At 40.4% G+C, this 14,635-nt stretch overlaps 1 protein-coding gene across 5 annotated transcripts in view; it reads right to left on the bottom strand.

Annotated features, from left to right (window-relative positions):
• NOL4 (nucleolar protein 4) overlaps positions 1-14,635 on the bottom strand; it is a 255,887-nt gene that overhangs the window by 190,237 nt on the left and 51,015 nt on the right. For all 5 annotated transcript variants that reach the window (XM_073331285.1, XM_073331283.1, XM_073331284.1 and 2 more), the window contains exons 3-4: positions 1,858-1,969; positions 1,232-1,344 (exon numbers count right to left, since the gene is read on the bottom strand). In XM_073331285.1, the coding sequence (XP_073187386.1) occupies positions 1,232-1,344; positions 1,858-1,969 (225 nt within the window). The remainder of the gene's footprint in view (positions 1-1,231; positions 1,345-1,857; positions 1,970-14,635) is intronic.

Here is a 14,635-nt window from a genome sequence, read left to right as displayed (position 1 = left end):
CCCTGTATGATGAGAGTGATTCTCAATGGGAGGAAGGGGAAAAGTGAAAGAAGAACGTCGCTTTAAGCAGCACTGCAAGGATAAAGCCTCCAATCTACTGCTGTTGGTGATCCTGGAATCGGTTTCCCAGCCAGAGATAGCCAACTCCGGGGAGCCTGGCTGTGGGGAAGAGGAGATCAGGCAGCAGTTGTGAGGAGTTCTCATAGGGAACTGCAGAAAACCCCCAATAAAGAAAAGAGTTCTCTGCTATTTTTAGAGTAGTACTGACAATCCAGTTTTTGTGGGCATTTGAACAGTTCATGAATTCCCAACAATAGTCCGTATCTACTTATTATGAAAGAATCTCGCTGGCTTTACAGAATTCAAGAATCAGTCAGGGTCTTTGCCATAATCTAGCTATTATGGTTGTTTTTAAAGGTTTTTCTTTTTAAAAAAAAATCAAATTCAGATTATTTCTTGCAGGCAGGCAGAAGGACACAGCATGCAAGATTGTTTTTTGGCTGGCACAGAACTGGGCTCCTAACTATTTGGCAGCTCACGTGGTAAATGAACACATTTCTATCAAAGCGAGTTTATTACAAATAATTTGCCAGCTCCCATCCAATTCATGAAGCACTTTCCAATATCTGAAAAAGCACTGCATAAATCAAGGAAAAGAACATAAATAATCAAAAAAGCGGTTTAGTCCCAATTCCCTTTGACTAAGCCCAGTTCTTAGCCTGGTTCCCTTTTTATTCTTTCTGATAGAAACTCCAATTCAGCAAAGCACTTAGGCACATGCTTAACTCTAAGCACAAACTTAAGTGTTTGCTGAATTAGGGATGGAGGTTCTAGGAAGGATGGATTAATTCCCTATATGCTTCCCAGTTAGGTCCTTAGTCCTAATGATCCAAACCAATCCTGTTGTTGGTTCCATTTTCACTCCCACGCTGTGTTGCATCTTGGCAACTGACCTTGAGAACTGGATGGCATTCACTTCAGGACCTGCTAATAATGTCCCCTCTGAAAGTGGAGGTGGAGGTCACTGCTGAGCACAGAACTAATCCAGGACTGGACATACTGCTTCCAGACCCTTCGCAACCCGCACTGGCCCAGTCACATAAAAGGCAATGTCTAACAATTGATCTAATGTCTCTAGTACAGCACAGAGTGCTTCACCAAAGCCAGGAGACAGTCAGTATCTGGCCGATAACAGCAACTGTGAACAAACCTAGAATATTTGAATTTTTACCTCATCTTGTTGTGAATTTAGTAGCTGCAGTTTCATGTGCTTCATGTAGGCCATAGTAATCGGCATATTGTAATCAATCATACTGGTCACCAAAGTTGGAGGTTTTCCATTATCTGTAACATAAATATATTTATTATGCATGATATATTGGAGGACACCTCTGCCTGATCTGCAGTCAAATGTCAGACAGTTTCTGTCATTTGGCTCCAACTTTGGCATTTTCAATTGCTCTTTGGCTTTACAGATAGAAGTTTCTATGAAAAAAATATATGAATCAAGCACAAGCCTAGGAAAAATTATGAGCCCTTCTATCCTAAATGACTACAGTGCATGCACCCCATCTATCCCCTACTTTTAAATGGATGTATAAACATTTCCATAGAAAAATAAATGATTTCCTCCAGGTAAAATCATCTTTCTGTTGAGGATGAGCATAGCATTTCACTCCATCCCTGAGGTGAACGCAGAAGATTCACTACTTTATAACTTAACTAAATGAGAAGATCTGACTTGTTGAACTGTTCCAGTCTACCAAATTTTTATGAACCTTCACTTAAACTAGGAAAATATAAATGGGTATTAGGAATAAAATTACTTTACATCCCACCATTTGACACTAAAACTACCTTTATGATCCGCTCCATCTGGGCTTAAATGCATTCTTTTCTGGCATTCTGAACAGCTCATTAGAAATCGTGTCACCGCTTCTCTAGGCAGGAAGGCATAGGTCTCTGAAATCTGAAATGAATAACAAAATATAGGTGTTATTATATAAGCTGACTGAACATGATTTAACAGAACTGATCATTATATTTCCGAATAAGGCATATTATTCCATAATGCCAGGAAGCACAATGAAAGCATGTACAACATACTCTGCAGCATTTCCAGAAACAGCTACCTAATCTGGCTCCTTATCATTTAATGGCTAATAATAGTCGATTCTGAAAAATGCACTCATTTTAAAAGGCGCTTTGTTTTCTTATTTATATTTTTTGCAATTTCTTTTCAGCAAAAATATTCATATATAACAGGCACCCAAGTGAGGGGGTTATTTTAAACCCACTGAAAAGCTCCCAGCTATTTTTGTTACAGGGTGTACCACAAAAACTTCCTTAGTTTCTAAGTTTTATTTATTTTAATTTGAACAATATGTCAGCAAATAGGTACCGGACCCAATAGATTAGGAATGTTGACAGTCTCCTTCCTCACTGGTCTATTCTTGTCTTCATTACATCTTTTGTGAACATTTTCACAGCGTCAATGATTAATACTCTGATTTAAATAAAACCTTTCTGCTAATCGCTCTAGAATTTAGCAGTCAATCAACCTCAATGGTTCCTTTGGTGTACCTTGAAGTAATACATTTTGGCCATCCAGTCCAAAATTATCAAATTTTCATATTTTATGTTCATACACAATCATAAAGTCTGACATCTGAGGGTGTGTGCATCTGGTCTCCTGCAGATCAGCAAACACAACTAGTGCCACAATAAATTTCTGGGCCTCAATTTGCCAATTGACTGCTTTGCAAAACAGATTGCTCCTGAAAAGAGAGTCAGATTCAGCAGCAGAAATTAAAAGAGGAGTAGATTGACACCCACTTGTACTCTGCTGCTGGGAAGCCTGCAGCAGGATCCCACTTCGCTACTGAAAGGTGGCAAAGCTGATGCAAGTCGACATAGTGGACCAAGGTGAAAAGATGGAGGGCTAAGTTCAGAGGAGGTATGTGTAAAGTGGTGTAAGTTACATTTCAATAAATGGGTGTAAGTGCAGTTAAATATGTGAAAATAGGTCTAACTAAGCATAAGGGAGCAGGAAGAAGGTGAGCTGGCCTATTTTAACCATCTTATCTCCTTCTTTTGGCAATCTGTCTCCTAGCTATTCAGTGCTGTAAATTACACTCCTTTAAATACTTCAGTGGAGCAGATTCAGAAGTGAAAATGTCACTAAACTGGTGTGAGTTCAAATTGGTGTGATTTATATGCTGATGGGCCCTTAAACTCACCCATCAATTTGGTCTGAAGGGATGAAATAAGCAGCAAACTATTCATTAAAAATTATTAAGAATGTGAATTATACCATTATGTCTATGCTACTAATGTTAAGGCTGTTTGATTGTTTCCGTTATAAACCTTTGTTTCAGGGGTGTTATAACATGAGAAAATTTCTTTCTGAGCTGAAACTTGGCACATATTGTCTTAGCCCCAAAAGAAAGTTGTCTGAAAACATTAAACTAAACTACTTTTTAAATTAGAAATTCTGCAAAAAAAATTTCTTTGCATTTCAGATCAATTTTGCCCACTTCTACAAAACAAAACCAGCTGATTTTTTTAAAGCGTGAAAACATGAGTTGGACTGAGTTTTTACAGCATCTAAAAAAGAATAATTTTAAATCAGCTAGAAATTAACATTTAGAAATTAGGAAGTGCACATATGCAGCTCTTTCATAACATTTGAACACATTTGGAGTTTGGCTGTATTGAAATTAATGGAGCTTACCCACAGATTCATTAGTAGCCTAGATTTGATAGGAATGCTCCATGTATTCTAATCAAGCATTTCTGTCAAATTCTGATTCCACTTAAATAGGATTGAAATCCCTCTGTGGGGAACAACTGAGTTAAGCCCCCGATTTGATGGGAGTGCTCCCCTGACTACAAGGGAACATCAACTCCCACAACTGAATTTGTTCACATGGCAGATCCTTCTGTCTCCAACCTCCCACTATATGTATTCAGGGATACCCATCCTTATATAATGTTAACCTTGGCCAACTTCCCCTTTCTTTTACCTAGTGAATTGGCTCAGATTACTTACATTTTATGGGTTAAATATTCAGCTGGTGTAATCAGGTTTGGCTCAATGAGCGTCAAGTCATTGGAGCTATGCCAATTTCCACCAGCTCAGGATCTGGCCCATGTATATGCATTTATTTTTAAATGATAAATTGTGCTTCCCAGTAGTTTGATACAGCACTGCTTGTGTGTGTGCAGCAAATTGCTCTCCTAGGGGTAGCAAATGGGAAAGTGATGCATTTTGCTTCCACCACCAGAAAAATAAAAATTGTGGGGCCAAATCGTGCTTGCCTTTCTCACAGAAGGAATCCTGTTGAGTTAATTAGTGCTTTTCATGTCAGTGAGGACAGCAAGATTTAGTCAATGATCTTATTTCATAAGAAAACATTCTTTGTGTCCTTCCAGTTCTACCAAAAGATGACAGTAATGGCCCAATTCTGCAACCCTTGCTCATGTGGGTATTCCCATGGGTGTCAGTAGCATTGCTCTTTAGAGTAAAGACTATAGTTAAGGGCTGTAAGAGAGAAGGACTTGTAACTTCCTAGCGTGCTCAACATCAGCTTCTCTCACACAAGGATGGAAGGGTAGGGGAAGACTTACACAGATCATTAGAAAATTCCATAAGTACAAGTGTAACTATAGTACTGTGGCAGGTGGGGCTGCCCCACGGCACACCTCTGCAGGGCCAACCATGGTGTTGCAGGTGCCCCTTGTCCCAGTCCACCAGTTGTGGCCATAAGCTAAGTATCAGGCTATACATAGTTCAATAAATATGACAAACTCAGACTTTGGCAATCTCCACCTTTAAACTACCAAACAAATCAAAACTCCAAGGCAAACACCTGTCTGCAGTGCTTGAGGGCAAGGCCCTGGCCTGGCTCTGAGATTCTGGGCTATTATAGAGGAACTCTTCCTGAATCCCAATCTCAGCCTGCAGTGCCATGAGAAGAAGCAGGCAAACCTTCTTAACAGGCCCACTGGCTCTAGATTGGTCAGCATTTCCTCCTGGCACTTATTGAGGCCTTTAAGCCTGTTCTGTTCCATTGTAATTTTAATATGTGGAGATAATTGCCTCTGTGTTCTGCCTTCAATGTTTAGATTATTTTAGTGCATTATGTGTTATTTATTATGTAGCCTTTTTTAGCCACATGATTATTTGTAAAACTAACAAGCACTAAACTAAAAGGTAGGTCTTAGGGCACATGCGGCAAATGTGAGGAACAGAAGTAAGATTTTGCAAGTGCACTTAATAACCCTTAAGGCATTAATAACAGAGTACACATGTGTATAGTATGGAAGAAATGGTGTGTCAGAAAAGCATATAGTTTCATTTCTTTTCTTTTAAAAAAAATCAGAAAGGAACCAGAGGGAAAAAATAGAAGGTGGTATATAGCCCCAACCCCAGGGCCATCAAATCAGGTAGTTGAACCAGATTCCTTGATAACAGAAGTGTAAATAGCAGAATCAGTGGTTCCAGAGTAGCAGCCGTGTTAGTCTGCATCCGCAAATATACTCCTTTTCTTTTTTTAAAGTCAGTGGTGGAAGTCAAGGGATGCCCTCTTCCTCCCTGACGTCAGGCTAACAAATGAAGACAGAATTATTTCATTATTATTTTTATTATTACATGGTTTTACAGGGAATCGGGGTGCATTGTATACAGTTTTTAGATCAAGACCAAACAGCATTGAGTCCTGAGCAGGGAGCTTATGCTATGCAATCCCCGATCCCTCCTTCAAGTAATGGAACCAACATCCTGAAAGGGCTAGAGATGGGGAATAGTAATTTGTTGACAAAATGCCAGGAGATTCCAAAACTGCAGTATGTAGACAGCCAGAACAAATATGCTGATTAAAAATACATAGGGCTTGACTGTGCTCAGCCTGTGTGTGGTTGTGTGAAGGGAAGAGAGGACACAAGGAACCCTTCTCACACTTTGAGGCCTGTGCTAGGTCTGGGCACAATTGCAGTCTTTATGCTTCCCCAACAACAAGGTCTGCTCCAGGCAAGTGCCGCTGTTGGAGGGAAAGTGCTGGCCCATGGTCCTGCTCTGTCTCTGTGCTGGCTAGGGAAGCTGGCCTAACAAGTGAGAATATGGGAACACATGCTGCACCCAGTCAAAGAGCGGCACTTCCCCGGGAGCAATAGTTATAATGGTTAGAGGGCAATAGACAAGGTATTTGTGTGATCTGATTTTTCAAACTATAATGTATCTGTCACTGTTCAAATCTTTTGCTTTAGAGGGTGAGAGAAGAAGAAAGAGGGGATAAGCTACATAGACTTTGGCTGCACAAACTCAAACTGGAAAGCCCAGTTGTTGAACCACCTGGGTGAACTGTTAAACCCTGGCTCAGCTGACCACTCACATTCACCTACATGATCAGAGACTTTCCATCAAATTGCTTCCTCGTGAAATGGCAGCAACATTAGCAGCTCATATCTTATACTTATATACACACCACAAACCTATCCCCCTCCCATTTCATCTTTCTGTTACACTTTCCTCACTCCAGGTGCTGCAAAATTATTAACTGTTTTCTATCCACATTGGTCCTGCTTCTTAGACATTGTAAGCCTCTTCTCAAATCTGCTGTCTAGACATCTAGGCCTATCTTAAACCCTTTTAACATGTCAGTTATCTATGATACTTGTCATAGACCCCTACTTATACGGAGAGGGTACAGGTTGGAAGGGATATGGTGTTTTAAGTATAACTTTAACAATTAATTTCCTGGCCTTTTGATTTTTTTTAATTAATTACATCTTTTTCCTTAAGTGAGCAAAGGCAAAGTGGGGAAGAGGTATTCAAGGGGGATTATGTAGTCATCACAGCTGGTGAAGAGAAAAAAATGAAGTTAGAATGGAATTGTTTTTTTCTAGAAGGGGATTCAATTGTAGCTTGTGTTAAATAAACATTCCATCTGAGACTTTTAAAAAGTTTACAGAATTCTTTGCTCATAGGGTTTGTTTGTTTTTTTTAAAATGAATGAATGGTATATTTATGTGAACACAGAATTCTTCTGTGTTGATGTATACTCTGGCATTTACATAGGAGATAAATTAGTAATTGTGTGCTTAGGACCTGCTTCAAGAAGACTAGTCTAATTTACACACCAAATTCTGCTATTGTTTACATTGGTGTAAATCCAGAGTAAGCCCACTGACTTCAATATGCAGATATTTTGAATTTACAGTGGTGCGAGAGCAGAACTTGAACCTCAGGATGACAAAAAATGGTCCATGGTTTTGTTTCATGGATTGGCATTGTTTCAATTATGCCAGTGCTAAATTGCCTCTGATTTTTTTCCTTATCCTCTTTTAGCTTTTGCATTGCTGATCATATACCAGGAAGGTCCCCATTTCATGCTCAGTAACACATTCTGACAAATATCTAGTTAGGGATCTACTCACTGTCCCATGGATGATGTAAGGATTTACACTAACAAGTGTAGAGTAAATGAATCATACAGGTAGGGGAACATGACCCAACATATAATTTACCAAAGTGGGGCACTTACTGTATGTGATTATCTGCATAAATTATATGAAAATCAATTATAAACAAAGCTGTAGGGCTAAATTAACATGTTCTATGGGAAACCTCAAGGGGAAGAAAGAGTACTCTAAAATTTAAGGCTTGATCCTTGAGCCTGGCCCAGCTGTGCTCAGAACTGGACCTGAGAGGAGCCAAAGGTGCCCCTGATCTTGGGGCCTAACAGAGGCCATTTTGGTACAATTTAGATCAGCCCACAGAGACTAGTTCCATCAGTTGAGGATTACTGGATTGCTGTCACACTCCAGCCACACCCTTTTGCTCTAGCCACACCTCTGACATGCCCTCTGTGCCTGGGCATCAGTGCAGGGCCCAGTCAGGGATTCGCTTTCCACTACTGAAATGGACATGAACTTGAAGAGTTCCCAATACATTCTCTCTTCAGGGGAAAAGGAGATGCTGCCATGCAGAAGATGTAGGAGACCTGGAGATGTGGCTTTGCAACAGTGAAGAGGGTCCTCAAGGATTACAGGACTGGAAATCACAAATCCCTAAATGCTCCCTGTGGAATCCATGTCTTTCCATGCTGAATTCTGTCCTCTTCTTCCATTAGCAGCATAACTTACTCAGGAGCTGTGCTGACACTGACTTCCCCATTACCACTACACAGTAGCCCCTGCTCTACCAAGATAGATGCCAATGAGAGGAAAGTTAATGCTGCTAACAACAAAATTAATTTGTGTGTGCTTTTCTGAACCTCACAGACCAGTGGTCCTGGGTCCAAGAAGCCTTAATATGCCTCTAGTTATAAGTGCTAAACACCATGAGCATTATTTGCAGAGAAATTACTTTGTGCAAGGAGTTGGCCATTTTCTCCTCTGCTTGTAGTCAATGCGTAGCAAAATAAAACGAAACCAAACCAGAGGTGAAAGAGGAGTGCAATGAATTTAAGGACAGGCATATTGGGCCAGATTACCTTTTCTTGCTTCTTCAAAATTTCTTATCTCCTTATGAGCATTTTCACAAGGGATCTGAAGGTAATTAGATAATGTAACACGAAACAGAACAGTGACCTGGGAGGCTAGAAGAAGATTCCATACTTAGTCATATTTGGGATGCAGCTGGACAGTACAAATCAGGTAATGTGCCTCTGTAAAAGCTCATAAAGGTTAATATTTTGTGTTTTATCCTGAGACACGATGACTAGGCTCCTGGTTCCTGGATAATGGCAAATATATATACAAAAATGCAAAATAAAGATGTTAAAATTTTTGAAAGATGCAAGCTGAGGCCCTGCCTTACTCCAGTTTTATGCTGGTATAATGGAGTGTAAAACAAGTAATGTGGTGGTGAATGAGGGCCTAAATATACTCATGAGCCGCACTCCCAGTGGTGGATTAGCCACTAGGCCTACGGGGCCTGTGCCAGGGTCTTCAGCCAACTTGGAGGCCTCAGAGCCCCGGGTGAGCAGGGAAAGGCCCCTTGCCCTGAGTCCACTCCCAGGCAGCAGCACCGGGCAGGCAGGGCGGGGCATCGGTGGGGGAAGCACTCTGTGCCTCTGACCCCGCTCCCCAGTGGCCGGGCAGGGGAAACCCCTGCAACTCCAGACCCCACTCCCCGGCGGCAGCAGCAGGCGGGCGGGACAGCCACAGTGGTGGGGGAAGCCCCCACACACACCCTTGACCCCACTCCCTGGCAGCAGTGCCAGGTGTGGTGGTGGGGAAAGCCCTCAACACCCCCAGACCCTGACCCCAGCAGCAGGGGACAGAGCTTCTCTGGCCTTGGGGCCACAGTGGGGGGTGAAGAATGGGGGAGACCCTGGGTGGAACAGAGGTGGAGCCCCAGGGAAGGGGCAGAAAGGGATTGGGCCGTGTTCACATGTGGAGGCGGCAGAATGGGGGTGGGACCACAGGTGGAAAGGGTAGGGAGGGGCCCCGACTTGCTCTGGCCCAGGGCTCCAGGAAATATTAATCCACCTCTGTCTACTCCAACATGTGTTACTCAATCAGTGAGAGAACTAAGGTAGAACTGTTTTGTTGTTGCCATTTGTTTGAAAGGCAAGAAATAACGAAGAGAGAGAAAACAAACTAAGGTAGTCATGAATGTTTATGGACTTGCAATGCTGAAAACTAAAGAGCCTCTTTTAGTCTAACAAGTCCATGTATAATTCAAGCATCTATAGTGTGATTTCTGCATTGCAGTGATCAGCCATTTCCAGTAATTCTCCCTTTATACGGGTGATTGCAACTCAGGTTCAACGGTTTAAGTCTATCCATGGTTTAAGTCTACTAAGTTCAATGCAGTTATACCAGAGATGAATTTGGGGCCTGTGTCACAGTAAAACAGACAGGAATCCGTTAAGGGCTACCTGCCTGTCACATGACCCATCAGGGGATTTAAAGATGAGTGTGTCCTATTTCTTTGGGGATGGGCCTGTGACAGAGGCAAGGGACAAGCCTTTGGGAACTGCCTGCATTGGTCAGGGGAATTGCTTTGTTTTGGGGTTTAAACAATGAATAGTGCCCTGAGTCAAGGGCCTGAAACAGACTTGAGTGTAGCACTGGTTCTTTCCTAGGTTGGTGAGATAGCCTACCTGCTTACAGACCCAAAAACTGAGCAGTCCGAAGCCTATGCAAACAGCACCCCATTCCCACCCACAACAGAACATGGATGTGTTTCCCCACAAGAATTCGGCTGAGAACATCACATGAATTTTGCTTACACTGATTTCCCAGAAAAAAACAGAATCCTTGTGTTCTTCCCACTAAGTCATGCAGGCTTCCAGGCAGGGAGATATTAGTAAATTTTGTGCTTTGGAAGAACTGTGTCCAGAATACAGGATTAAACAAACTTTAAAAACAAATCAATTCCCCTCCCCCCGCCAAAAAATATTGAATCTGTTCTCTCAATAGCATTTCCCTCCCATCTCACCCCTCCCCCATTTTGCCACTGCAATATTCTTCCCATGGTTTGAGATCTATACACAATGTGGGCTCAGTTGTACCTTTAAGCCCCAATACTATAGGTGGAGCTCCAGGGGAAATTCTGTCTCAAGGAAAGAGAAATTCTTCCTGGAGCTCCCAGCTGTGCATGAGGATTATGCTGGCTGATCCACCCCTTCAGGGAGCACAGCATACTTTTCCCTGCTTGCTCCACCAGCTGTGCTAGCCAGTGTGTCCCACAGCTGCCCGCCTCAAACAGGCATTTTGGAGCCTTGCACCTGACAGGGTGCAGCCTGTACGCCAAGGAATAGGCTCCTTGCACTCTTCTCCCTTCCCCTAAACACTTGTGTGCCTGTGGAACAGCAAGGCATAAGCACCATGAGCATTATTTGTGGATTAATTACTTTACTGCCCTACACTGTCTATATGCTAATGTGATTTCATCAGGACAAGGACCTTGTTTTTTAATGTCTGTAAATATCACAGGCAGTTCTGGAACTAACTAATAATCACTATATACATTGTGTCTCTAGTCTGCTACAATACTTGCAAAAATCTGTTTTAAAATGTAATAGCTGTGATTTAAAACCCCCAAAGCCAGACAATTCTTGTTTCACTGCAATACATAGAGGGCCGAATTCTCTGCTTGCGCAACTCCGCTAACATTAACAGAGTTACATCAGCAAAGAATTTGGTTCATAGACGTGTAATAGTGTAATCTAATAGTGTCAGTCTGTAGGTGGTCTTACATACCATATGAACTAGGACACCTACATGTAGCAGGGTAGTCAGTAAGAAGAATAAAAAAGAATGTACTTGCTTTTGTTAGCCCAATTAGCAACTTACTGGCATTTTTCCATGGTTAAGATTAATATACTGAGCCCTAAGGGAAAAAGTCTTGGCTCTGCATGATACAATTTGTATGATGCTTGCAGGGTACTTGGAGTCAAGGTAGAAGGAGAGAATGTGAGCTTAGTTCATAACTACATACTATAACACAGATAGTTTCCTAAGCAATTAATGGACTCTGTGTTGAGGAATCCTGCAGTTTGAGTTTGACACACTTTTCAGCTGATGAAAATGTACTGCAGCTCCCTCCAAAATACTATTATCACAGAACCACCAAATTGCATAGTTATCTTCCTGTGCAGCATCATTATGTAAAGTCCCACTGAAACTGTACAAGTGCCATTCATTTCCACAATGCCTTGCAATTTAAAATTAATACCTGTGGTGAAGACTAAGGATGGTCAGTTCACAAATTGAGCCTAGTTATGCCAGGATGGTATGCTGGGCAAGTTTGCAGCATGACATACTGATGTATTCCAGCACTTCAGCATCGGGAACAGGATGGGAGGGGAGTCCTCTTTCAAAACTGAAAACAGTCTTAAACTTTGTTCAGAACAGGAACCAGGTGCAGATTCAGGCCTTTTCTTACATTTTCCAGACTTGTTTGCCCAGATAAATACAAGCCATAGTTAATTTAAGATACAATAAGTTACAACCTTTGCCAGTTTCTTTGCTTTACTAATCATGCCTGGGCAATATTCTATGTTTTGACTAGAGCTGATAGAATTATGAAAAAGCAGGTTCACTACTAAGCTATTTGAATTTAATTAGCTGCTGTTTGCGGGGTCATAATATTCATTATTCACAAGTATTCAGGAAGCTGATGTTATTCATGAAAATATTTATGAATCCCAAGAGTTGCAGAAGAGGGGCTGACATTTGGAATTTTCTCTTCATCGTTCCCTTGTTAAAAAGTTTCAATCATCCCATCAGGGAGCAGAAGTGATACCAAGTGACCAATCACATGCCATGAATTGTGAATATCAAATACCAAATAATTGTAGCAAACAGTTCATGAACCACCTATACTCTAAAAATTTGTTCACCCAAACAGTTTGGTGAATACATATGACGAATACATTCACAGAAATCAAGAATGATTCCCACTGATGATATGTGAGGCTGAAAATCACCACAGTTTTGGTTCAGCTAATACTTTTGGAGTAGCTGCCATACTGACTTGGATTTATAAAACTCTAAGGCCTAAATGGTTTGGGACATGATTCCTTGAGAGACTCCCTCCCACTCTGTGAGGCAGAAGTCAGCTGGTTTGCTTGAGCTAACAGACCTTAGATTTAATCCTCTAGAAGCTCAAGAGAGTCCATGACACTGGAATATGCTTTCCCAGCTAGTCCAGCAGAGTCTAATTAAGGTCTCACTTAAAAGTGCAAAAGCTGATGTTAGTTTGTTTTGGAGTTTTTCTTTTTTCATAGAATTATTGTATTTTTAAAAAATATATATATGCAGTTTGTCCCTGGGACATGTAATTGGATGCACTTTGTAAACCAACAAATAACACTAATACACAAACATTGATAATTACACAACAACTTGCACTTGGGCTGCTGCATCATCAGCTGATAACTATGTAATAAACTTATGTCACCACTGTAATAAAAATTAACATCAAATGAAACTGCTGTACAAGCTGCTTAACCTACACAAATTGCTCCCATTAGCTGCCTTTGCACATTATTCATAATATATAAAAGGCCTGATCCAATTGAAATCAATGGGACTCCTGACAGTAGAATTATATCTGTAGTGTATATATGTTTGCAGGGTTGTGCCCTAAAGTACTTTATTTACAGGCAGTAAACATTCAATATAATTACTATATGAAATCCCTTTGAAATGAAGAGTGCAAGTGATAGGTTCATTACAGTAGAACACAGTAGCAAAACCAATGCCTAGCTAGTGGACAGTGAAGATAGTACTACTTTTATTAATGCACACCTAATGACCAATGAAGCTAAGAGTACTTCTATTAGGGCCCTGAAGACTAAGCTTTAAAACTGGCTACGGTGACAAAGTTAATTAGACAGTTATTTTTTGTCCACATGAGAAGATCACTGCGTAACTTAGCATAATTGGTCATGATGACTGCAAGTGTCATCCTTTATACATATATATCTTGTGGGTCAATAATGCTGAGGTCAAGTTGTGAGAAATCTTACACAGACCTGGCCTACACCATACACTATGAAATAGCCTAGAAATAAAATATTTTTTAAAAGAATGGGCCACACAGTAAAAATTATTATGCAGCTAGAAAGTTTCAGTATCGCCTGAAAAAACCAGTAATGGAAAATTAACTATTTCTTATACTCAGTAACTAAATTTCAGCCGTAGGTATCTGACATTTTGAGCTTTTTACACATTTTATTGCTCCTTATATTAAGAATGGCTCAAATGATTTACATTTTTTTTTTTTTTAGTTTCTAAAGATTGCATCCAGGCTGACGTGCGTAAAGTTTCAACTTACTGCAGCTGGAAACCACTGGGATAATGGTCCCAGGAAAGAAGAAAAGCGATAAATCCTTAACTATGATGGAGACACTATTGAATGCTGTTATAATATTGTATGTGTGTGTGTGTGTGTGTGTGTGTTGTGTACACGGTATATATACATAATATGTGTGTATGTGTGTGCATAAATTTGGTTGCCTTTCTCACATGAGTAGCCCCATAAAAACCAATGGGGCTACTCATAGGACTAAGGTCACTAATTTACAGACAAGGAAGTACTTTTTATTTACCTTGGGAAGTAACAGTACACATTTTATTAGTTCTCTTTAAGAAGGGAAAATGTCATATTTGCAGAAAGATACTACTCCGTTAAACATCAGATTACAAATATTTCAAGACTGGGGTTGAATTGAAGCATCTAGGTCAAACTATAAAACACAGTTCCAATGTTAGAAAGAATTTTCTCTTTAGTCAGCCAGTTCATACTGGTTTAACATCTGACCAATCAACAGATATGCCATTGAATCTACTTGCTTTTCAACTTTTTGTTTTCAGGAAAAGTATTACAAATCTGCAGACCATTAAATAAAACGTATTTACTCTATAATAACAAAGTATAATGGAGATTTCAATCATCTGCTGAAATACAGCAGTTCATTTAACAAACCTTAATGGTTGTATTTTGACAGTCTTCATAAACTGGAAAAACATCTGCATTTCAATTTAATAATAATTTAAAATAATACTATTAACTTGGAGCTTCACTTTAATAAATTATCAAATCATATTAGGATGCAGTGTAGTTGTAGCCTTGTTGGTCCCAGATTATTAGAGAGACACGGTAAGTGAGGTAATA

Source organism: Lepidochelys kempii, chromosome 2 (genome assembly GCF_965140265.1).
Source record: "Lepidochelys kempii isolate rLepKem1 chromosome 2, rLepKem1.hap2, whole genome shotgun sequence".
Lineage (NCBI taxonomy): Eukaryota > Metazoa > Chordata > Testudines > Cheloniidae > Lepidochelys > Lepidochelys kempii.
Note: the sequence above shows the minus strand (reverse complement) of the source record. Positions and strands in the feature narration are given on the sequence as shown.